This window comes from Podarcis erhardii (genome assembly GCF_964252035.2).
Source record: "Podarcis erhardii genome assembly, chromosome: 10".
NCBI classification, from domain to species: domain Eukaryota; kingdom Metazoa; phylum Chordata; class Lepidosauria; order Squamata; family Lacertidae; genus Podarcis; species Podarcis erhardii.
The window spans coordinates 1,986,415-2,011,734 of NC_138500.1; the positions used below are offsets into that span (position 1 = coordinate 1,986,415).

At 47.7% G+C, this 25,320-nt stretch overlaps 1 protein-coding gene across 1 annotated transcript; it reads right to left on the reverse strand.

Annotated features, from left to right (window-relative positions):
* Nucleotides 1-347: 347 nt before the first annotated feature.
* On the reverse strand, nucleotides 348-19,190 carry MIOX (myo-inositol oxygenase). The gene is made up of 10 exons (XM_081880187.1): nucleotides 19,137-19,190; nucleotides 15,277-15,357; nucleotides 13,549-13,629; nucleotides 12,402-12,564; nucleotides 10,417-10,484; nucleotides 8,314-8,423; nucleotides 8,053-8,120; nucleotides 7,670-7,719; nucleotides 2,929-3,041; nucleotides 348-1,402 (listed from the first exon to the last, which is right to left on the reverse strand). The coding sequence occupies exons 1-10, from the start codon at nucleotides 19,152-19,154 to the stop codon at nucleotides 1,294-1,296; spliced, it is 861 nt and encodes a 286-aa protein (XP_081736313.1). The 5' UTR covers nucleotides 19,155-19,190; the 3' UTR covers nucleotides 348-1,293.
* Between the last annotated feature and the right edge of the window lie 6,130 nt (nucleotides 19,191-25,320).

Below are 25,320 nucleotides of genomic sequence, written 5' to 3' on the forward strand. Positions count from 1 at the left end.
GAGTTTTGTGGCACTCTACCAGTTGGGCTCCCGCCACAGTAAGCCGGATCTCATGCTGGTGCAGCCAAAACATGCTGTCAACATAAGAGCCTGCAGGATCAGGCCAGCGCCCATTCTGTTCTCACAGGGGGCAACCAGATGCCCAGATTTTGGGGGGGGGACCAGCAAGCAAGATGGCCACCTGCTTTAGCTGAGATACCTGCATAGCACGGGGTTCAACTAGATGACCATTGGGACCCTTTCCAACTCTGATTTTGTCATAGGATTTGAGACCAAAAGCAATGGTCTCTCCCCCCCCCCCTTTCAGGTTCCAGAAACCTGGTGCTCAGCTTTCCTACCTCCAGCCGTGGAGGAAGAGCAGAGAGCACAACCTGCCGATTTTGAAATTAAAAAAATTAAGGTCTTATGTATAATAAATGTTCATAAATTCACCAATCAAGCCCGTACATCGATATATAAGCCACATGTCTGACCCCCCCCCAGAAAGTCCTGAAACCATTTTGTCCCTCCCAAATTGACCTCAAACATTTCTCTGCAAGGTCGAAGGAAAATGGAAAAGCCTCCCCATTGTCTTTTCCTTCACAAATCCTGTCTTAAGGGTACGTCTGTGTATGAATAGGGTGAGCCTGTGACCTGGCACAGATACTAAGTATTTGTCATTACGAAAGACTGGCCAGGCTCCCCAGGGTATCCAGTCAAGTGACCATTAACAGGTAACCTGCCAGACAGGAGATAAACAACGCACTCAGATTTCTGCTGTAGACCGCCATTTCTGTGATGTAGGTATGATGTACCTGGGGGTGGTCTTGGACTCCAGGGCGGGCAATTTAAAATGTCTATATAAGGGCTGGCACACCTGGGTTCTGGGTCCTCCTCCTCCTGTGTGTGAAGGGGGCACCCTGTTGCAACGGTTCAATAAAGATCAGGCTTACTATCTGCTTTGCTTCTCAATATTCTCTGGTTGGCCTCTGTTATTTTCTCCGACTGATGGAGAACCTACAAAGGACTCTAGAAGGGCTCTTGTGTCCCCCTTAAGAGAACGAGGGCAGATTTCTGTTCATTACAATTTGAATAGCGTTTTATTGGTTTTTGACAGAGGGATCTTGTGCCGTTTCGAAGGGATTTTGCCGTTTTTCGGAAAACATGCTGAAACGGCCTGAAGTGTGTTTCCCCCTACCACGTGTTTCCTCGCGCCCTCTTCCTTGCAGTTGCGAAGTCATCGAGAGATTGGCACACGTCCATCCTGCAGCAGCGGCCGGGTTGGCGACAAGGAAGCAGAGCCCATTTTGAGCATCACCAGGAAAGCTCACCTGGGCAGTACTTGTCGATCAGACTCTGGTAGTACGGCTTCAGCTCTGACGGATTGGGCAACTCCCCACACTTGGTGTACAGGTCGAACTTGCTGCAAGGGGGTGGAATAAGGAAGGTGGGGTTGCTCTCTGGTACCCACAGAGTGCCGGCTGTTGTCGGACTACAACTCCCATCATCCCTAGCTAGCAGAACCCAGGGGTCAAGGATGATGGGACTTGTAGTCTGACAATAACTGGGGACCCAAGATTAAGGAACACTTGCCTGGCTTAGGGGTCCAAGGTGGGAGAGGGCAGGTCGTGATCCAGATTTTGAACCCCAAGGGTCCCAGATTTCATCTCCAGTGGCACCTCCAAGGAGGAGACTCCCTACTTGGGGAGCAGCTGCCAGTCAGTGCTCACTGCACTGAGTTAGATGGGCCCTCTGTTACTGATGGGTTTATATTAGTAACAGTGCAGATTGAGGTTGAATCCTGCCAAGACAGAAGTACTCTTTTTGGGGGTCAGGGGGTGGGTGGGTGTGGAGGACAATGGGATAATTGTGCCCCTGAAGGACCAGGTGCGCAGCCTGGGAGTCATTTTGGACTCACAGGTGTCCATGGAGGTGCAGGTCCATTCTGTGTCCAGGGTAGGTGTCTACCAGCTCCATCTGAGACCCTATCCGCCTGCGGACTGTCTGGCAAGAGTGGTGCATGCTCTGGTTATCTCCTGCTTGGACAACTGCCATGCGCTCTACGTAGGGCTACCTTTGAAGGTGACCCTGAAACTATAATTAATCCAGAATGTGGCAGCTAGACTGGTGACTGAGACCAGCAGCTGGGACCACATAGCTCCGGTCTTGAAAGACCTACATTGGCTCTGAGCACGATTCAAAGTGTTGGTGCTGACCTTGAAAGCCCTAAAAGGCCTCGGTCCAGTATACCTGAAGGAGCGTCTCCACCTTCATCGTTCTGCCCGGACACTGAGGTCCAGCTCCGAGGGTCTTCTGGCGGTTCCCTCATTGCGAGAAGTGAGGTTGCAGGGAACCAGGCAGAGGGCCTTCTCAGTGGTGGCTCCCTCCCTGTGGAACGCCCTCCCATCAGATGTCAAGGAAATAAACAACTATCTGACTTTTAGAAGGCATCTGAAGGCAGCCCTGTTTAGGGGAGTTTTTGATGTCTGACATTTTATTGTGTATTTAATATTTTGTTGGAAGCTGCCCAGAGTGGTTGGGGAAACCCAGCTAGATGGGCTGGGTATAAATAATAAATTATGGTGATGATGATCCAGAGCACCTATTTTGAATCTCAAAGGTCACAGATTTAATCTCCACGTGGGAGACTTCCTACCCTGGGGAGCAGCTGCCAGTCAGTGCTGACAGCACTGAGTTAGATGGGACCTCTGTTACTGATGTATTTATATACCCATCTTTTCCTCCGAGCTCGAGGTGGCATCTTGGTCTTTGCTTCATCCCCACAACTCCTGCAAGGTAGGCCAGGCTGAGAATTGGCAACTGGGGACTGGGACCCTTGTCTCTCGGGTCCCGGTCTAGCACTCTAACCACTGAACCACGCTGCTTCCTGAGAAGAGACCCCAACACCTCCATCCCTGCCTCTCCCTCCGTAGGCTTGCAGCCACGTACTTGAATTCTTTCACCCAGGGCAGCATCCGGAGGTCGTCCTCATTGCACAGGTGCATGTAGTCTCCCCCTGTGTGCCAGGGATAGAAGGAGTGGAAGCGGACCATGTAGAAAGCCTGCAGAGAAGGGGGAGGAAAGCAAAACTGCATCGGCCTCCACAGCTTTAGAGCACAGAGGGGTGTGCAAAGAGAAAGCCATGCAGCCCTGAAGCTTTGGGAAAACCCCACTACTGCCCCCCCCCAAGACAAGCAGGGTGACTTTTGGACACACCCAAGGCAAGGGAGAATCTCTGGGGTGGTTGTTTAGTCGTGTCCGACTCTTCGTGACCCCCTGGACCAGAGCACGCCAGGCACTCCTGTCTTCCACTGCCTCCCGCAGTTTGGTCAGACTCATGTTTGTAGCTTCAAGAACGCTGTCCAACCATCTCGTCCTCTGTCGTCCCCTTCTCCTTGCGCCCTCCATCTTTCCCAACATCAGGGTCTTTTCCAGGGAGTCTTGTCTTCTCGTGAGGTGGCCAAAGTCTTGGAGCCTCAGCTTCAGGATCTGTCCTTCCAGTGAGCACTCAGGGCTGATTTCCTTCAGAATGGAGAGGTTTGATCTTCTTGCAGTCCATGGGACTCTCAAGAGTCTCCTCCAGGACCATAATTCAAAAGCATCCATTCTTTGGCGATCAGCCTTCTTTATGGTCCAGCTCTCACTTCCATACATCACTACTGGGAAAACCATAGCTTTAACTATACGGACCTTTGTTGGCAAGGTGATGTCTCTGCTTTTTAAGATGCTGTCTAGGTTTGTCATTGCTTTTCTCCCAAAAAGCAGGTCTCTTTTAATTTCGTGACCTTAAGTCAAACAGGGGAGACTCCTTCATTGCACTGCCAACACAGATGCCATCAGAATTTAAGAACTCTGAAAATGTTTCGTCAGCAAAAAAGCAAAAGGAAACTTATCAGTCGTTTGTGGGAGAGCTGTTGATGGAAATAAACCTGCTTATCTCACATGGACTTTGCTCCTTCTGCACCGCCTCTCCCTCCGCAAACAACATGCTAATTAATTGCTGATAACGAATTCGGTCTTAAGTTTTTTCTTGCTGAAAGGCAGATTGGAAAATAAAAACAAATCTGCCCTTTGACCCATCTTGGCAGCCTCACTTTCCCCCTTTAATTTCTTCCCAAAATGGATTAACTTGGAATAGCTACCGGCTCTGCATTGGATTGAATAGCTAACGGCTCTGTGAGGGACGTGGGTGGCACTGTGGGTTAAACCACAGAGCCTAGGACTTGCCGATCAGAAGGTCGGTGGTTCGAATCCCCGCGACGGGGTGAGCTCCCGTTGCTCGGTCCCAGCTCCTGCCAACCTAGCAGTTTGAAACCACGCCACCGCAAGTAGATAAATAGGTACCTCTCCGGCGGGAAGGTAAACGGCATTTCCGTGTGCTGCTCTGGTTCGCCAGAAGCAGCTTAGTCCTGCTGGCCACATGACCCGGAAGCTGTATGCATGCTCCCTCGGCCAATAAAGCAAGATGAGCGCCGCAACCCCAGAGTCGGTCATGACTGGACCTAATGGTCAGGGGTCCCTTTACCTTTACCTGCATTGGTAGTACAGCAGGATTGTATATTACGTGAGGGTTATGATCTGGCGACGGCTCATATATGCAAAAATGAGTATCCTTGAACTGCCCCTGTCAAGACCACCCATCTTCAGCCGGCGCACCAGGCAGGTCTTGCCCCCCAAGCAAGGGGCAGAGAGCTTTTAATAAGGTCTCTGCCTTCATTCCTGGGCAAGTCCCACTCAGCATGCAGGTTCTGGGATGCTCTCGCGAGATCTCTCCAGGCCGTGCAAGCTCCCACGACATCTCATGTCTGTGTGCCTTGCAAAGTTCTGGGGTAACCAGGAGAAATTGCTGGCATTGTTTTGAGGAAGAAAGTAGGGGTGTTTCCGTTCTCCACCAACCCTCAGGGCAACTACTGCTGCCTGAGCCCATGTCCCTCGCAGCTGCTGCTGGCTCAGGGCTGCCACATGTTCTGTGCATTTCTGCAGGAGCTGAGCCTTTCCTGCCCTGCGGTGCAGTGCAACTACTCTAACAATGTAAGAGAAATCACCAAAGGAAAGTTTGAAAGAATGTTGGAAGCTAGATATTCAGGAGCAGATTTTAGATGAAAATTGGGATAGAATCTTTCGGCAACCACCCTTTGTTGCGACCTCTAGGGTAATCCAGGAACAAGGGTTGAAGTTTGTACAAAAATGGTATTACACACCTGTAAGGTTATATCATATTACAAAATCTGGAAGTAAGAATTGTTGGAGGAAATGTGGAGTGATGGGAACGTACAGTCATATGTGGTGGGGTTGTCCGTTAGTTAATGAATTCTGGAAACAGATTGGTATAGAAATATTGGGAATTCTGGGTAGGAAGGTGGAAATATCTGAATTAATGGTTCTTATTAGCCTGAGTAGCACTGAGTTAGAAACAAAGATAAAGTAAAGGTAAAGGGACCCCTGACCATTAGGTCCAGTCGCGGATGACTCTGGGGTTGCGGCGCTCATCTCGCCTTATTGGCCGAGGGAGCCGGCGTACAGCTTCCGGGTCATGTGGCCAGCAGGACTAAGCTGCTTCTGGCGAACCAGAGCAGCGCAGGAAAACACTGTTTACCTTTCCGCCGGAGCGGTACCTATTTATCTACTTGCACTTGACGTGCTTTCGAACTGCTAGGTTGGCAGGAGCTGGGACTGAGCAACGGGAGCTCACCCCATCGCAGGGATTCGAACCGCTGACCTTCTGATCAGCAAGTCCTAGGCTCTGTGGTTTAACCCACAGCGCCACCCGCGAGGAATGTAAATGGGTAAAATTGATGGTAATTGCAGCTAGACAGGTTATAGCGAGTAACTGGAAAAATGCAGAAGAGCTAGGGGTGAACCAATGGAGGGGAAAATTGAAAAATATTATAATCTTAGAATCTCTAACTGTGAAGATACATAAAATGAAAGGGTTTAAGGTCAGTGAGAAGGAGGAGGATTGGTTTGAGAAGATACTGAATTATTTGGGTAGGTTTGAACAATTTGGGGCAATTAAAATGTTAAAAGTTAAATAAACCTTGTGGAGGGAGGAGTGTTAAGGTATATAGAATTGTACATAGGGTTGATTTCAATATGTTATTATTGATTATGTAAACCCAGTGTATTAGCCGCCTGGGGGGGTTGCACTGTTTGTGTTTTGGTTGTTGGTAAAAAAACCACATTTTTTTAAAAAAAATGTAAGATGAGCCCTGCAGAATCAGGCCCGTGGCCCTGAGCATCCTCTTCTCAGAGTGGCCAGCTAGGTGCCTCTTCTGCTGGGAAACCTGCATTCAAGAGCCTGCATTCTGTGGTTTTCAGCAGCATTGCTGCCTCAGCTGCGGAGGCAGAAGAGAGCCATTCTGGCTCGGAGCCACCAATAGCCCTCCATAGTTTAACTACACATTGCATGAAGTACATCTTGAATTTTTCAGCATCATTGAATGCCCAGGATGCTAGCATTGCTCTTATGCTCTAATCCAGTCTTCTCAACCTTTGGGTCCCCAGATGTTGTTGGACTACAACTCCCATCATCCCTGAGCTCTGGCTTTGCTAGCTAGGGGTGATGGGAGTTGTAGTTCAACATCTGGGGACCCACAGGTTGAGAAAGGCTGCTCTAATCAATGGAACCAGCTGCACCAGGAAACACTTTTCTTCTTTCTTCTTTGGCGATCCCTCGTAGCCGAGTAAGATTGTCTTCTATAAACATGGTTCTAACAGTGAGTCCGTAAGTGACTGTGGAGGCCAATTCTGGACCCACACGTCCTTCCACAGTGGAGACATTGGTTTCTGGGCAGGAGTTGATCATGGTGAGGGTTTGCCAAGCGTGCCTTCCTCTTAGCACGTTTCTCCCTTGCGTCCTGCGTTCGAGTGTCTTCAAAGCCCATGACACCTTTGGTCAAGGCTGTTCTCCAAATGGAGCGCTCGCAGGCCAGTGTTTCCCAATTGTTGGTGTTTATATTACATTTTTTTAAGATTTGCCTTGAGAGAGTCTTTAAACCTCTTTCGTTGAACAACAGCATGACGCTTTCCATTTTTAAGTTTGGAATAGAGTAGTTGCTTCGGAGGACGATAATCAGGCATCCACACAACATGACCAGTCCAACGAAGTTGATGTTGAAGAATCATTGCTTCGACACGGGTGATCTTTGCTTCTTCCAGTACATTGATATTAGTTCGCCTGTCTTCCCAAGTGATGTGTAATTTTTTTCAGAGACGCTGTTGATGGACAGCTTAAAGAAAAATGCAGAGAGCAAAACCAACGCCTGTATAAGGAAACACTTTGCACAGACCTCAGACAGGTGTTAGCAAACTCGACTCTCCCTGTTTGCTTCCAATAGAGTTTCCTTAGCCTCACATTAGGTGCTCATGGTCCTTGCATCCTTACCAGCTTCCAAAAGGCAAAACAGAGAGAGTGTTGTTATCAGTGCTTTTTTTTTCTTTTAAAAAAAATGTTTAGGGGGTACTCTCATTTTGACTCAGGAAAATCACCATTTTATAGTTCAAATCAGGAAAAATAAATACAGTCAATGGACAAAAGTACAAGGATTCACAAAACGTTTAGGGGTATGCGTACCCCTGCATACCCCCCCCCTCAAAGAGCACTGACTGTTGTTATTATTTTACCAGGAACAAGTAGAAACAAACAAGTAGGAATGCATTTGGGGCATAGATGGTGAGATCTCCGGCTTACCTCCTGAGGGAGAGCAAATTTGTTGTGCTTCATCACTTTGTACATGTACTCTGGAGTGGAGAGAAGAAGAGAAACAGAAGACAAAAGGGGGCTGGGTCCCCCCTTGGTGTACTTCTAAACTGCTTGTTGTTTTGGGGTGGGATCCAGCCACATTCCATGCCAGCAGATTCAGGCTCCACGGCACAGAACAGACTTTTGCGGAAAGGAAAGTTAATGGAGAAATACATTTGATAGCAAGGGAGATCATTTGCTTGATCCAGTGCTATAGAAGCTCTCCACTGCTTCATAAGCAGCAGATGTCATAAAACCTCTCCACAAGCTTAGTGCAAACTAATTTAGCTTTCCATAGCTTCCTGCCTCGGATGCAAAGCTGGAGCTCTTACCGTCGTGGCCCCAGGACATCAGGACATTCTCCAAACCACAATGAGGCTGGTAGATCCCATACTTAGTGCTGAGGAGGAGAGAGAGAAAGACAAATCTCAAGGCTTGCTCCCCAACGTACCTCAGGCTCCTCCTTACGAATGGTCTAGGGATTATCACAAGAGATGAGGACTAGACGAGCTTCTTAGGTTTTTGTCCCTCCAAATGAAGGGCTCTCTCTTTCCTGCTCACGGAACAAAACAGGGATGCGAGCAAATGCTTACTTGTACAAGGGGTTCGTCATGTCGGGGTTGTTGTGGAAAGTGGAGTCCCGAAAGACGACAGAGTCCTGCACCTTGCAGCCCACTGGAAAAGTGTCACCCACCACGGCCCACTGCAAGAAATGGAGGGGAAGGAAGAGCAGGTCAGTGAGCCCCCCCCCATTCCTCTTGGCCGTCCAGAGTGCCTGCAAACCGGTTTGTTCCTTGGCCTGTTTTGCTGAGCCTCCATCCCAGCCTTGTGTTCATTTTCAATAATAAACCCGGCAAGGACTGGGTGTGTCACCTTTCTCAAGGAGATGAGCTGAGCTAGGCTCCCTGGAGAACCACAATATTGTCAACAGGGGCTTGTAGATCCCCCAAACTTATCCTGTTTGCGCAAGGACTTCTGATGGTGCAATGCAGCTTCCCACTCCTCTCCCTGAACGCCCCCCTGCACCATCCCCAAATCTCCCTCAAAGGCCTGGAGAAGGACCCCCAGAATTGATCTTCAAGGGCAGGGGAAGTTGTGTTATGTAAGTGGAGGTTCTTCCGTGAACAGATGACTTCATTGGAGATACCCGTATTTTTCGCTCCATAAGATGCACTTTTTTCTTCCTAAAAAGTAAGGGGAAATGTGTGTGTGTCTTATGGAGCGAATGCAGGTTGGAGGCTCTGCTCAGCGCTCCCTTTAAAGAGCCACTCGGAGCGTGTGTGTGTCTTTTGGGGGCTTTTCCGGGAGGTGTGAGAAGGCACAGAGTGTCAGCATCGCCCTTGAGCCAGTGTCACCAACTGGACTCATGCACTTCAACCCCGACTGGGCTAGGCGAGCTGGGTAGCACTTCCAGAGACCACCTTCTACACAGGAACAGGTCAAAGTGCTGTGGACTCACAGCTTAGAGTTGTGAGCACCGGATTCACTTCCATAATACAGTCGTCGCACAGCAGAATATAGCAGAGTCTGGCAGTGTATAAACGACTCGGAGAGCAGCTCTGTAGAATATCTTCTTTTATTCTATAACTATAACTATAATACAAAACTATATATAGAACTAAATAGGTGTAAGCATAAATGAATGCTGCACTGAGTGTCTGCAGCTGCTCTTAGCAGCAACCTTATCTCTACACATGATCTCTAACACTCAGTCTCTCTCTCTCTCCGACACACTGACTGACTGACTGACTGACTTGGTGCTGGGGCTGAAAAAGTAGAAAGCAGAACACTGCTCCTCCTCTCTGGAGAATCAGCAGATTCGTCAGGAGATTCTTGGATATGGGAGGGGTGAAATCTCACAGAGGGCAGCCCGTCAGTCCCTTCCCCCACCTCCCGGAAAAGCCAGCGAGAGCCGCTGCCAGGCTCTGCTAAGTGCTCCCTTGTAAGAGCTCCCTTTTGTCCCTCATCCCGCTTTGCTGGGAAGCCAACAGAAGAAGAGGCGCTGCGCAGCTATCGCTCTTGCTCTGCTGGCTTCTCAGCGAAGCGGGAGGAGGGACGGAAGGGTTTGAAGCAAGAAAACGAGAGCCTCTTACATGCTCTGCGCAGAATATTTTTTTCTTGCTTTCCCCCTCTAAAAACTAGGTGCATCTTATGGAGTGAAAGATATGGTAATCTAGCAACAACATATTTTAATCATTATTGGCATTCGTTTGGGATGGGGGTTCAGTCTGGATGATGTGGCCCAAGAGGCTCCGTGGTTTAGACCACAGCGCCACCCCCGTATCCCTAATAAACCAGTGTCTCCACTGACTTTCATTCCAAGGAAACCAAACCCTGGACTCCCCAGAGTCTCTCTCTGCTCAGAGTTGAGTGGTGTGTAAAAGTAGCATGATTGCATATCCCACTTCAGATTGGCACTTCTATGTAGCGTATAATAAGTTCGTTGACTAAAATACAACATTACAGATGACAAATGCAGGTGAGGAAGGAGGGGGCAGGTGAAATTTTGCCCCGTTTGGGGTTCCCAGGCACCCCTGCTAAATTCCCTGATAGGGGGAGATCGGGGGTGGGGGAGCATGGTCTCTCCTGCCCAGTGACACAGGAGCTGAGCATTAGGCAAGCGAGCCTCAGGTGGGGCAGCTTGCTTAACGGGGATCACGAGGGAGACTGGGCAAGTATGTAACCTTTCTGCTTACCTGTGGCTCACCAACGAGTGCCAAGATCTTTCCAATGTCATGAAGTAGCCCGACCAGGTGAAACCAATCTGTGGCAAGAAAAGAGAGGCGGCCCATGTCATACGTTGAAAGAAAATTGTATGAAAAGGATGTGCCAGTGGTGTTTAGCTCCTAGCAAATTAGCAACAAAAGTATAAAACAGGCTCAAATGTATGCTGGAAATGTAAGGGAACAGAAGGCACCTTTTATCATATGTGGTGGAATTGTAAGGTAGTAAAAGGATTTTGGAAATGATATATAATGAGCTGATTTTTTTAAAAAAAAATAACCTTTTTTTAGAAAAACCTGAATTTTAGGAATTCCAGGTGCTGAAATCCTAAGAGAGCAGAAAAGACTATTTATGTATGCGACCACAGCTGCATGGATGTTGCTGGCCCAGAGACAAAAAGAAAATAAAGTCCCTTGCAGAGAAGAATGCCTGATCCAACAGCCTCTTCTTGTGTTCCTATTGTTTCCAACCGTGGGAGAGGAATAGAAATCTATTCCCACTTTTCTGCAGCAGCAAGAATTTTGTTAGCCCAAAGACGGAAACAACAGGAGTTACCAACAAAAGAAGAGCTGCAGCATGTTATTTAGTAAGAGAAAACTACCTGAAAATGCACCATAGGTGGTATTTAACACCGGAGAGATTGGCTAAAATGAACAAATCGCTTAGTAGTAAGTGTTGGAGATGCACAAAGCAGACTGGAACCTTCTACCATATGTGGTGCACATGTCCAGAGATCAAAAAGTTCTGGGACATGATCCACGAAGAAAGAAACAACTTACTAAGAACTTCACATGGCAAAAGACCAGAAACATACCTTTTGGGAATATTGAATAGTGATATTTCTAGAAAAAATACTAAATTCTTTCAGCGGCGAGAATCCTGGTGGCTAAGTTCTGGAAGGGTAACCAGGTACCGACCAAAGAGGAATGGCTATGTAAATTATGTGAATATTTGGAACTGGCCAAATTGACGGACATAATAAGACTAAAGCCAATGAATACAGTCAAGAAGGAACAGAAGTGCTTGAATAATTATTTAGAAAGACAAGGTTCTAATGTAAAAATTTGGCTGTGTCTAGAATGACCTCATGAATGGAAAAGGGAAAACATACATATATACACATTTATATATTAAGATGAAAATAATACTGAAATACAGATAAAATATGAAATGTGAAAGGAAGTGTTGTGAGAGTGATGGAAGTCTATTATTATTATTTTGTAAAATATTGTTTATTGTTTTGAAATATTATACTTTTCTTTATTCTTTTACTGTCTACTTTTCTTCACATTTTTTCCTTTTCTTTATTTTATTCTCTTTTTCCTTTTTTATATTATTTTTTATGTATGGCTTGTTACTGATGTATTTACTTTGCAATCAAATTTAGATAGATAGATGATAGATATAGATAGATGATAGATAGATAGATAGATAGATAGATAGATAGATAGATAGATAGAGATAGATAGATAGATAGATAGATAGATAGATAGATAGATAGATAGATGATAGATAGATAGAGGCAGATGAAGCTGATGGACTTTGCAGAACTGGCGAAACCGATGGGAAGAATCTGGAACCAGCGAGACCAAGCATTCCAAAAGGACTGGAAGAAATTTATATTATATTTGAAAGACAACTGTAACGAATTAACATCACTGGCAGGGTTATCTGAAGATCTGTAAGGTGAAATTGCTCCCTATTCAGGTTGAGTAATGTAATGTTTTAGGTAATGATACAACGAAGTGAAATGTAAAGATGTAAAGTTTAATTTTGTAAACCATCAGACAGGAGGAAGACATTAGGCTCAGTCGAGCCAAATAAGAGGGTACAATGTTATGTAATGTGACTATATGTAAAACCAGTAAAATATATATACGGTATGTCTATATCTCACACTACTAAAAAAGAAGACGAAAATAAATCTATCCCCCAGGTGGAGTCGCCAGCCACTCACCTTTGTCAGGGTGAGCCCTTCGGATGCCCTCCGCCGTCTGATAGGCGTGATAGGAATTGGGGAAGTCGACGTCGGGGTCCGATTCATCAACCACGTCGTCCAGCAGGTCCAAGGCCTCCATGATGGTCATCCGACGGAGCTGGCAGCCTCCATACTCCTCGTTCTAGGGAGAGGGGACTGTGAGGACACTATTATTGAACCGTGGGTTGGGGGAGCTCAGCCAGAAGGTGTAGATCGGTGGTTCCAAAGAGTTGTGCATTCAATTGCTCCTGTTTTGTGTTGTTGCTCTTCTTAGTGGGCCATGCAAACCACCATCCTGAATAATGCTTTTCTTATCTACAGTGGTACCTTGGTTCTCAAACGCCTTGGTTCCCAAACACCAAAAACCTGGAAGTAAGTGTTCGGTTTTCGAACATTTTTTGGAAGCCGAATGTCCAATGCGGCTATTGTTTCCGGGGCACCTGCACCAATCAGAAGCTGTGGCTTGGTTTTCGAACATTTTGAAAGTCGAATGGACTTCCAGAACGGATTAAGTCCGGCGTTTTTGTTTTTGCTATTTATTTTGTGTTTTTCTTTTTGAGGCTTTTTCGGTTAATTTGTTTTTGTGACTGTGTGAAATCCAGTTCAGCTGTTGATTGATTGTGCGACTGCAATACATTGATTATTGCTTTTGTTTTATAGATCAGTGGTCTCGTTAGATAGTAAAATTTATGTTAAATTGCTGTTTTAGGGATTGTTTTTAGAAGTCTGGAACGGATTAATCCATTTTGCATTACTTTCTATGGGAAAGCGCGCCTTGGTTTTGGAAAGCTTTGGTGTTGGAACAGGACTTCCAGAATGGATTAAGTTTGAGAACCAAGGTACCACTGTATAGGGTACGGGGCACTGGGGATGAGTTGATGAAGCCAAGGGAGACGGGGCCCAAAAACATTTGGTGTAGATTTTGGGAAATATTCGCAAAGTTTCAGGGGTCAGAGAGTCGCGTGTCGTATGCAGAGAGATTCACTTCCCTTTGATGTGCATCTTTCGGAACTGTTTTGAGAATTGATACCTGAGCTGCAAAGAAGGACCCCCCATTGCTTGTAAACGTTGGGCATGATGAGCCTTCCTTATCACTGAAGACCGCCCCCCACCCCAGCAAACCCACCTTCTTCTGTACAAAATCCACCGTCTGGTTGGTGTGCATCTGCAAGTAAGTGTTGTACACTCGGTCCATCAGGGGCCCATCCTGAAAAAGACAGGATTGAGAGAGACCTTTGGCTTATCCATCAGCAAGGAGTGGTTCTTTTCTTTTTTTAATGTATAATAAGTGTCTCTTTCTTTTTGAAGGTGACCCAGAAACTGCAACCAATCTAGTATGCAGCAGCTAGACTGGTGACTGGGAGCAGCCGCCGAGACCACATAACTCCGGTCTTGAAAGACCTACATTGGCTACATTGGCTTGTAAGACCTACATTGGCTTCCAAGCACAATTCAAAGTGTTGGTGTTGACCTTTCAAGCCCTAAACGGCCCAGTATACCTGAACGATCGGTGAAGGTCCTGTGTGAGCGTTTGGAGGCGGTTGGAGGATGAATGGCGGCTAACAGATTGAGGTTGAATCCTGACAATACAGAAGTACTGTTTTGGGGGGACAGGAGGTGGGCAGGTGTGGAGGACTCCCTGGTCTTGAATGGGGTAACTGTGCCCCTGAAGGACCAGGAGCACAGCCTGGGAGTAATTCTGGACTCACAGCTGTCCATGGAGGTGCAGGTTAATTCTATTGTCCATGGCAGCTGTTTATCAGCTCCATCTGGGACGCAGGCTGGGACCCTACCTGCCCGCGGACTGTCTGGCCAGAGTGGTGTATGCTCTGGTTATCTCCCGCTTGGACTACTGCAATGCGCTATACGTGGGGCTACCTTTGAAGGTGACCCGGAAACTACAACTAATCCAGAATGCGGCAGCTAGACTGGGGACTGAGAGCGGCCGCTGAGACCACATAACTCTGGTCCTGAAAGACCTACGTTGGCTCCCAGTACATTTCCGAGCACAATTCAAAGTGCTGGTGCTGACCTTTAAAGGCCTAAACGGCCTCGGCCCAGTATACCTGAAGGAGCGTCTCCATCCCCATCGTTCTACCCAGACACTGAGGTCCAGTGCCGAGGGTCTTCTGGCGGTTCCCTCCCTGCGAGAAGCGAAGTTACAGGGAACCAGGCAGAGGGCCTTCTCGGTCGTGGTCCGCCCTGTGGAACGCCCTCCCATCAAATGCCAAGGAAATAAACAACTATCTGACTTTTAGAAGACATCTGAAGGCAGCCCTGTTTAGGGGAGTTTTTAATGACTGATGTTTTATTTTTATTTTATTTTTAATATTCTGTTGGGAGCCGTCCAGAGTGGCTGGGGAAACCAAGGCAGATGGACGGGGTATAAATAAATTATTATTATTATTATTATTATTATTATTATTATTATTATTTTGTTTATTTGTTTTAGCTGCCTGGGTGGTGTTAATATATTCATTTACTAGATTTATATCTCAATTTTTTCTCCCAGGAGCTCATGGTGGTGTTCTCACCCCTCCTCATTTCATCTCCACGACAACCTTGCGAGGTGGGTTAGACCAAGAGGCAGCCACTGGCTCCCAAGCTCACCCGGTGAGCTTTCTGGGCGAATGAACCCTGCTCTCCCAGATCCTAGTCCAATACTCTAATGTGGGCTCTCTTGTTAATGTCTCTGTTAAACGATTATTGTGCTTTCTCGATCTCAAGATGGAGCCTGTTTCTTCTTAACTGCTCTGGCAATTACATTGTGTGGGCGTCACCACCCGTCCCTCTCCCAGGTCTATGTGAGGTTGCTTGGAAAATAGATCCCTTTCTGTGGCACATCTGCACTCACCTTGAAATTCCTGTAGTCCTCCTTGGACTTTCCATTCTCCGCATCGCTCTCTGGCTTGTACACCTCTGAAGGGTCACAGCCCTGAAGAAAAAGGCTCTGTGAGAGCTGGGACTTTTTATTTTTATTTTTAAATAATAAATGTTATTAGTATTTTCCATACAACAACAACCCCCCAAAAAATCAAAAAATAACAGTACACAAAACACAAAAACCAGCATTAAAAAAAATCCATATCTTACAAGTTAATAATATAAACCCTAAAAAGAAAAACAAACATTGACTTCCACCAATCCCACAGCACCTCCTTTACCTCTCATTGTGTCTTCCTGTTTTCCTGATCATCTCTATCCTAACATCTAGATATAAATCCCTCTTTCTTATCCTTTCATTTCACAAGGTTATTCCAGACTCAGCCAGATTTCTGCCCTCGAACCTTGGCTTTTAAGGTATTCATTTAGGCACTCCCATTTCTTTTTCACTTCACTTTTTGGTTTTTGTCTTATTATATCTGTCAATTTGGCTAATTCTAAATATTCTGAAAGCTTACATAACCATTCTCCCCTAGTGGGTAACTGATTCCCTTTCCAGTATTTAGCCACCAGGATTCTTGCTGCAGACGTTGCGTATAAGAAAAAAATAGTTTTGTCTTTTGGAATATCATCATTTAAAATTCCTAAAAGGAATGCCTCTGGCCTTTTACTATATGATATTCTTAGTATTTTCTTTATTTCTTTGTGGATCATGCTCCAAAATTTCCCAATTTCAGGGCATGTCCACCACATATGGTAGAAGGTTCCTTTTTGTTTATTATATCTCCTGCACTTATTATTATGTTTTATTCATTTTTGCCCGTGTTTCTGGCACCAGGTACCACCTGTGATGCTGTGATGGCCTGGGATTCGGACTCGGTGGCTGAACCTGAGGAATCCCAGCCTGCACAGGAGTCCCCGCCTCCAGAACCAGGTGAGCCAGGGCTGGGGAATGAGCCTGAAGGGTCCTCACCTGTGCTGGGTCCTCAGGTGCAGGCACCAGCTGAATCTGCTCTGGCCCCTGAGGTGATGGAGGACCCATTGCCTGCAGGTGCTCCACTCTCAGCCCCGTCAGGGGAAGCAGAGGTTGCTTCTGGGTCTGGTAACCCTCCAGCCTCTCCGGAGCTGCAGAGGTTCCTGCAGGAAGCGTGCTCGCCTCCAGGCCAGGAGAGGCGAGTCACCAGAGGATCAGGGCCGCCCTATGCCTCGGGGCAGATAAAAGCCGGCCAGCCCTAGTCCCAGCTTGCGGGAGCAACATTGTTGGTAGCCTGCTCCTGCTCTTCTGCCAGAGATCCTGACCTCACCCGATTCCCTGCCTTGGACCCAGCTTACGCTTTGACGGACAGCCTCCATACCGCACCCTCCACCTCGGACTGGACTCGGACCTTGCCGCACAGTTAACCCTCGGGACCAGCACAGATGCATTTTCATATAGTTCTCTTTATTAGGTAACATGCTGTGAAACTTATGTGAGACCTGGGACTTGGAAGGGGCAGAAGGAGACCTGAATAGCAGTCCAGCTCAGCACCGCCTCCTTATACTTCTATCCAGAGCAGGGGTGTAGGAAGGGGGGTGATGAGGGCGGACCGCCCTGGGTGCCCTCACTGAGGGGGGTGACATTGAGCACACCGTCTGCCCGCCTGTAACTCCCATGCCTACACCAAGCCGTTGGGGTAAGAGGGGGAGCTACGCCGCTTTGCCGGTGGCATTCCCTCTTTCCCCCTTAATTTTGACAGCTTGTGGGATGCTTGGGAGTCGTGGGTGGGCATGGGTGGCTCGCTCTGCCCTGGCTGCAGGGCACGTGTGCCGCTCTGGGCAGCCGAGCAGCTATCCTGTGCCCACCACCACTCCCCTCAGGAGCACACCCGCCCTGGGCAACGCGGACATATGCTCTGCCACTGATCCAGAGAAGAATGAAGATTACCGTTGGGGTTTTAGCAGAGGGGTCAGTCTGGATGATGCCCTGAGTTCCTTCCAATCCCTGGAGTCCTGGACTCAGGGAGAGTTAGAATCCGAGAGAGAGGAGGTTGCTGAACTGGTCAGACACGTTGCTTTGCAAGACAACGATCCTAGCTGGCCTCATGCAGTTAAGTGTCACCCTCAGCATCCCAAAAGAATGGGCCAGGTTGAGAGAGCTGCAACTGTGAGGGGGCACTCCAGGCTAATGGGTGGGTCTTTCCTCCAACCCATCACCTGACCTCCATGTAGCCAGAGTTTTGGGATGTGAGCTGAGCTGGAAGCGGGCTGGAAGGCACAGAGACCTGCTTGCTCTGTGCTGTATCCATGGCTGTGATGAATGGAGAAGCATGATTAGTTGGGGTTTTAATGCTGTGAGCCCCTCCATGGGATGCTCAGGATAGCACAGTCAGTAGAGCATGAGACTCTTGCTCTCAGGGTTGTGGGTTCGAAGGATTCCTGAATTGCAGGATGTTGCAGGGATGTCCAACTCCCAAGGGACTGCGATCTACTCACAGTATTAAAAAAACTGGCTGTGATCTACCCATTGTCATTGGAGGATGGACCAGTTATTCAGCTTTTTTTTTTAGGGAGCCAGAGTTGCTGAGCTCTTTTTTATATGTGTAAATAGAGACATACCGTATTTTTCGCTCTATAAGATGCACCAGACCACAAGACGCACCTAGTTTTTCGAGGAGGAAAACAAGAAAAAAAATATTCTGAATCCCAGAAGCCAGAACAGCAAGAGGGATCGCTGTGCAATGAAAGCAGCAATCCCTCTTGCTGTTCTGGCTTCTGGGATAGCTGCGCAGCCTGCATTCGCTCCATAAGACGCACACACATTTCCCCTTACTTTTTAGGAGGGAAAAAGTGAGTCTTATAGAGCAAAAAATACAGTACATCCTAAAACACCGCCGTCTCCTCTGACCTTTACTCCAAGGAAGCAGAACCTGAGTATAAGCATCCGGAACCCCCTGGAATCTCTCACTGCTAAGGGTGGCACCTAACATTATGATCCAGGGATGGGGGTGGGATTTTTCTCTTTTTTTCTTGCCCCTCCAGTTCAGATTTGCTACCAAGACAAGTCCAAGATGCTGCAATTTGTATACAAAGCCCTTAACAACTTGAGTCCAATTGACCTACGAGATCGCCTCACCCATATACATGCAATTGGCTGCTGCAATTTGCAGAACTGGCCCCGCTCCAAGCGCCACATAATATCCCTTCCACATCTGTAAGAACTTGGCCTTTTAGTGGAACTTTGGAACTCCCTGCCTATTGACCCCAGGCAGCCTCCTTCACTGTACTTTTTTCTGATACCTGTGAAAAACCCACGTACCCAGAGGCTTAGAAAGGTGATGCAAGTTTTAAGCTGCATTCGTTTTATCTCTTTTGTAAATAACTTTTGAGTTTTGGGTTTTTTTAAAAAAAACAATCAAGTGGTATATAAAGTTTGGGAAGTAAATAAAAATGAATAATTGCATTTGTCAAAGAGCTAGGGAGATATTTTTGGATCTAATCCTAAAAGGAAAGGAATAGGCCAGCGTAATACGGGTTTTACCATCCCTGCATTCCCAGCCTTTGCTCTCTATCCTGGGGTGCCTGTCTCTGAATGGAAGCTGCTTCTACCAAGTCAGCATCTAGCTCCACACTGTCTGCACTGATTGGCAGCTGCGCTCCAGGGTTTCTGCCAAGGAGCCTTTTCCAGCTGCACCTGGAGATCCCAGAAAAGCTTGAACCCGGGACTTTCTGCATGCGAGGCCAATGCTCTACCGCTGAGCTCCAGCCCTCCTCCAGCACCCCTTTCCCATTCAGCCTTCTGCCTTCTCCCAACGGAGGAGCTTTGCTGGGAAAGGGGGGCTGCTGCTCACTCACCACGTTCACCACTTTCATCCTTGCAGCTGTGGGGAGGGAGATCTCTGGGGAGTCAACTGCCCTGCTGTTTATAGCCTCTGGTCTTATGTAAGGAGGAGAGGCTGAGCTAACAGGAGCCGGAACCGGGGCCAATAAGTCACCTGTTAACCTGCCAGGGGCCGAACTCCTTTCTGAGCAGGGCATCCGAACAAACGATTAATGTTTTGAAGTTTGCAGCATCCTGCGAGGAGGAGGAGGAGGAGGAGGAGGAGGAGGAGGAGGAGGAGGAGGAGGAGGAGGAGGAGGAGAGGACTCTGTAGCATCCTATGAGGGGGACAGACGCAACTCCTCCCTCCGACTTTGTGAACAAACAAGCCCTGGGCTTCCCCAGATCAGAGCAGAGGTTGATATTGGTCAGTTGCCTTGGTGTTCGTGTCTCGGGTCCATGGAGCATGGCCAAGCACCCTGGCAGCAAAGCGGGACCCTGAACCCTGTTCCTTCATTGTCTGGGTCAAGATGGATAATGTGATAGGAATTTTGAGGTCTGAGATAGATGTTAAATGTTCATAAGTGTACCAAGCAAGCACGTACATAGATAGCACAGGAAGACCGACCTGAAACCATTTTTGATTCCCAAATTGACAAAATGTTTTCTCTGCAAGGTCAAAGGAAAACAGAAAAGTCTCCCCATTGTCTTTTCCTTCACAAATCCTGTCTCAAGGGTATGTCTGTGTTTCCACAGGGTGAGCCTGTGACCTGACTCAGGAACTAAGTATTTAACATTGCGAAGTATTTATCATTACAAAAGACTGGCCAGGCTCCCCAGACAATCCAATCAAGTAAGCAGGCAATCCAATCAAGTGACCATTAAATAGGTAACCCTTGCCCTCCACCAAACACCCATCAAGTGAAACAAAAGAGATATTTCCCCATTTCCCAGCCAAGTTAATCACACCTGGCTGGTGTCCTTGTTTTTTGTCCAAGGAAACGAAGTTTTTGACTGGCTGGACCAAACATTCCCCCGTATGTCCACTCTAGGAAAACAAGGAATGCTCTACTTGACTGCTGCTTATGTATCACATCCCACAGTGGGAAGGTCTGGAGCAAACTGGGGCCCAACGCTAGCCACCCCAAGATCGTAACGTGCAGCCCATATGCCTTTGGCTGCTTGCAGACCACCTGCTTATTCAGCTGCCAGCATGATTTGGTTGCAAAGAGGTTAGAAGGTGCTACGTCAAGCAAATGTTGTCCAACACAGTATATTTCCCTTATCTGAAAATGCCAACAGTTTGAAAGTGCCCTCCATATACCAGCTGATGGGAGCTGCAGGTGGGGAGAGCGAGGGATCATTGGCAAAAGAATTGAAAAAATAACGGCTGATATAATGTTGGTATAGCCATCTATGGTGTGAGTGTGTTTGGAAAACCATCTGCAGTTCCTCAAACAAGATATTGTAGAGATGGGAAACGCTCAGGAAAGGGCAGTCAAAAGGATTTGAAGCAACTGGTCTAGGAAGAACTGTTGCGATTGTGGGATGTGATACATAAGTAGCAGTCAAGTACAACATTCCTTGTTTTCCTAGAGAGGACATGCAAAGGGATGTTTGGTCCAGCCAGTCGAAAACTTCCTGTTTCCTTCTGACTGGGGCATACTTGCTTTGCATGTGACTAGAGGTGGGCGTGACCTTACCTGTCCAGGTAACAAAAGGGCAAGTCATGCAGCACAGCATTCTCTTTGACTTCCTCCGTCGTCGTAGCAGCTTTTTAGTGAGAAATGCTCTGTTGGCTTCCAGCCAAAGAGGACACTGGGATTATCCCCAAATGGGATAGATCCACACGTATATACTTTGTAACTAAGTCTTCCTTCAGGGATCCAACTGTGAAGTGATGATGTGAGTAAAGTTCTTTTTTATACCTTACACAAGATTGTGGAGTGTTTATTCTTTTAAGAGGGGACTTACCAGGCATCTAATATTGAGAGGCTTACACAAGCCTGCAACCAGCTATCTGCTGTGCATTGGAAAGAATGTAAAACTCTGCTAAGTTATAGAACTTGCTAGCGCAAGTTAGGAAGGATGTTAATAAACAATACATCCTCTCCTGCCTCCCTGAAGATTCCCACCGTGGTGTCTGCAACCTTTTAGTTTAGAGAAAAGGCAAGGGAGAGTCAACATGATAGACGTTTATAAAGTAAAGCATGGAGAAAGTGGCTGGACTCAAGAAAGGCTTTCCTTCTTCTAGCACTCGTTAGCATCCAACGAAGCCGAATTTTGGAAGATTCAGGAAAAGAAAGTCTATCTGCACGCAGCACATACCGGTAGTTAAACGATGGAAGTCACAGGCGGCAATGAAGGTGTCCCCAACTTGGATGGCTTTGAAATAATATGCAAATTCATAGATTGATGTAATGGCACTGTGATGTGAGGTTTGGGTGTGCCGGCCCTGCATCTTTTACCAGTGGAAAATCACTGGGATGCTATGCTAGAGCACTAACGTTCCTTTGCCAAGTGGCATCCAGGGCAAAGGGGTCATGGGGTGGCAGAGAGAGAGAGAGAGAGAGAGAGAGAGAGAGAGAGAGGCTCCTGCCTCTGAAAGCAGTTGTTTGCCCAGGCATGAAGCTAGGAAAACAAAGCAAGGCAATGGGAGACTTGGATCCCCAGATTTCCATCTTGGTGGCTCCCCAACACTTAAGAACATAGGGAGAGCCTGTTGCATCTGGCCTATGACCCATCCAGTCCAGCCTCCTGGTTTCACAGTGGCTCACCAGATGCCCCAGTAAGCTGAATTTGAGCACAAGAGCACTCATGCCTCCTACGATCTCCAGCAACTGGGATTCAGAAGCATTGCTTTCCCCAACAAGTGGAAACAGAGCCTAGTCATTGTGTCTAGTTGCCATTGATAGCCCTCTCTGTGAATTTGTCGAATCCTTCTTTAAACCCATCTTTGTTGATGGCCTTCATTACCTCCTGTGGGAGCAAATTCCATCGTTTAACTACACATTCACAACATTCTCTTTTTCCTATCGCATTACTTATTTTATTTAAATTTAAAGCAGCTTGAATAGGAGAGGAAGGAAAATATTGCCTGGTTCCTTCATGAATATTACAATTTAGGGAGCAGCCTGAGGAACACTGGCAGAACCGATGGAGAGGTCCTGCTAGATGTTCTCCAGCTTCATGGCGTCATTCTGCTCCCTGGAGAATCCCGTTCCTCCTCCAAGCATCTCAGAACACTCTGCAGCTGGAATCCAAAGCAGTTTCACATCCAGGCAGCTTACTAGGCCAAGTCCATCCGTCTGACTAGCTGCCTAGGCATCACACCCACTGCGTTCTGTTAAAATGAACCATTTGCTCTTCCACATTAAGCTCCAGGAAAGCTGGATGTGTGAATTTACAGAAGCCAGTTGTGCACAGCACTGCTTGCCCAGCACCTGTGAAGTCATGAACCTCCTGCCCAAGTTTTGCATCATGGACATTTGGACAGAAATGGAATCCTTAATATTGTTATGAGTTTGGTTTTTTGGGGGGCGAGGGGCCAGCCTGGATGATGCCCTAAGTCCATTCAAATTCTTGGGATCCTCTATCTGTAGGGGTACCTGAAGTTGCTCTGGCCCAGGGGTGGGCAAGGTTTTACCTGTCTGGGCCAGTCAAGTCCTGTGGAGATCTCTCCGTGGGCTGGATCGCGCGTGCGATTTCGAGCGTCTGGGCATGCGCAGGGGAAGCGAGTCCCCATGCCACGCCATGCCGGTTTAGCACAGTGCGTGGGGACTCGCTGAGTGGGCGGCTCAGTTCGGGGGCGGCTTGTGAGCCAGTTAAACTGCCCCCGTGGGCCGCTTGCGGCCCAAGGGCTGCAGGTTGCTGATCCCTGCTCTGGGCCATAGGACAAATGGGTGGGCCTTTTCCCACTTTACCTAGCTGCTAGGTAGAAGAACAATAGCCAGTGAGAGGAAGTTGAGAGCAGACTGGAAGCTGGAGACACAGAGACCTTCTTACTCTCTGCTGGATCCAAGGCTGCTACTAATAGAGAAGGAAGATCGGGGAGGGGATTTAATGCTGTGAGCCCCTCCATCTTATTTGCAGATTGCATACATGTGTAAATAAAACCATACATCCTAAAGACACCACAGTCTCCACTGACCTCCATTCCTAGGAAACCAAACCTGGGTAAGTGCCTGGAACCCCTGGGGTCTCTCCCTGTTCAGAGATTGGTGTGACACATAACAATATTTATCCAAGGCCCGCCAGACTGAAGACAGCCAGCTGAATTAAGGGTGGGCATTGCAGGTTGCCAATTATTCAGGGAAGTATGGGGAGAAGCTGAGCTTACCCAGCCGGAGAGAAAAGTCTGGCGAACACTGTTTTGATGCTATGTTTGCCATCAATCTTAAGGTAAAGGGACCCCTGACCATTAGGTCCAGTCGCGGACGACTCTGGGGTTGTGTAGTGATCAGGTGGGACTGCTATGAGGAATTATAACAAATATAGAGTAAGCCTGTGCCAGCAATGAAAGCATTGCGTTGACTGGGTTTAAACTATTTTGATATGATTCTTGATCAATCTACACCTCTGCATCCCTGTTCCATTTCTCTCTCTTCACAAGTCACGTACACAGCCCAGTTGCTTAGACAGGCAGGCATTCTGGGCCATCAAACACAGTGGACAGTTTCTTTTGATGTAGCTTTTCTGATATGTTAATCTTAGAATGTTAATCTTAGGGCCAGGAAGGTGATAATGATCGCTGTCCTCCTGGCCATCATTCTTATCATGTCTATTGCTTGTTTATGACCTTCTGGGTTGCCAAATGTACTCCTTTGTAGTTCTGTTCTTTGTTTACCCCGTGCTTAATTAGTTCTAGTAGTTTAACTTTGTCCCCACGTGGGTTTCTTGAAATGCTCAGAAGACATCTGATTGGTTCTTATGAACACTCTGTAAAAAGCTCTTTTGTGAATAAAACGACCTGGGCCAGGGGCTGGAGGCGGAGATTTATATGCACCCTTCCCAGAGTCTTGCTGGTTCAAGCCTCTGTGTGTATTCTTATTAATCAGAGTTCAATCCTTCCTTTACTTTGTGAAAGCCTCAGGGTTGCGGTGCTCATCTCGCTTTATTGGCCGAGGGAGCCGGCGTACAGCTTCCTGGTCATGTGGCCAGCATGACTAAGCTGCTTCCAGCAAACCAGAGCAGCACACGGAAATGCCGTTTACCTTCCTGCTGAAGCGGTACCTATTTATCTACTTGCACTTTGACGTGCTTTCAAACTGCTAGGTTGGGACGTGGGTGGCGCTGCGGGATAAACCACAGAGCCTAGGGCTTGCTGATCAGCAGGTTGGCAGTTCAAATCCCCGCGACGGGGTGAGCTCCTGTTGCTCGGTCCCTGCTCCTGCCGTCAATCTTAGATCTCCTCTAAAGCAGTGTTTCCCAACCTTGGGCCTCCAGATGTTTTTGGCCTACAACTCCCATCATCCCTAGCTAGCAAGACCAGTGGTCAGGGATGATGGGAATTGTAGTTCAAAAACAGCTGGAGGCCCAAGGTTGGGAAACACTGCTCTAAAGGATTCAGCTGGGGAAAGATAGCTGGTCTTTCCTCTCTCTTCCCTCTCCTGCTTCCTAATGTCCCCCAGCAACCTCCGTGTCCCTTGTTGTTTTGCCAACGGCCAGTCGGTTAAGAAGACACCATTCCAACGAGCCATTTGCTGACCGGAATTAAAAACAAGCAACCCTCGGATTTCTCTCCTTTTAATTGCAAACTGTACAAAGAAAGAGCGCTAAATATTGCAAGAGCCTGGCCTCCTATTTACAATGTTCTCCTTCCCCCTTTCCTTGGAAAGGCTTTGGGGAGCACCTTCGGGCTCCAGCGCTGGAGCCAGCCAGCACTCCAAGCTTCTGGCGCAAAGGAAAGGGAACCAAGGAGTCAGGCGGGGTGTGCAGCCCCTCACCTTTTGTGGGAATAATCTCCTGTCCCTCTTGTGGGTGCAGGGCTAGACTGGGGGCCCAATCCAAATCAGCAGCCACTCCCCTGTTGTTGTTTAGTCGTTTAGTCGTGTCCGAATCTTCGTGAACCCCTGGACCAGAGCATGCCAGGCCCTCCAGTCTTCCACTGCCTCCCGCAGTTTGGTCAGACTCATGCTGGTAGCTTCGAGAACACCATCTCGCCATCTCATCCTCTGTCGTCCCCTTCTCCTTGCGCCCTCCATCTTTCCCAACATCAGG

What these genes read in the sequence shown, in the direction of transcription:
- MIOX (XM_081880187.1), bottom strand. An exon ending in AGGACTACAGGAATTTCAAG is followed by an intron (nt 13,630 to 15,276) that starts GTGAGTGCAGAT and finishes TGTCTTTTTCAG; the next exon opens with GATGGGCCCCTGATGGACCG. An exon ending in AATTTGCTCTCCCTCAGGAG is followed by an intron (nt 3,042 to 7,669) that starts GTAAGCCGGAGA and finishes CCTTCTCTGCAG; the next exon opens with GCTTTCTACATGGTCCGCTT.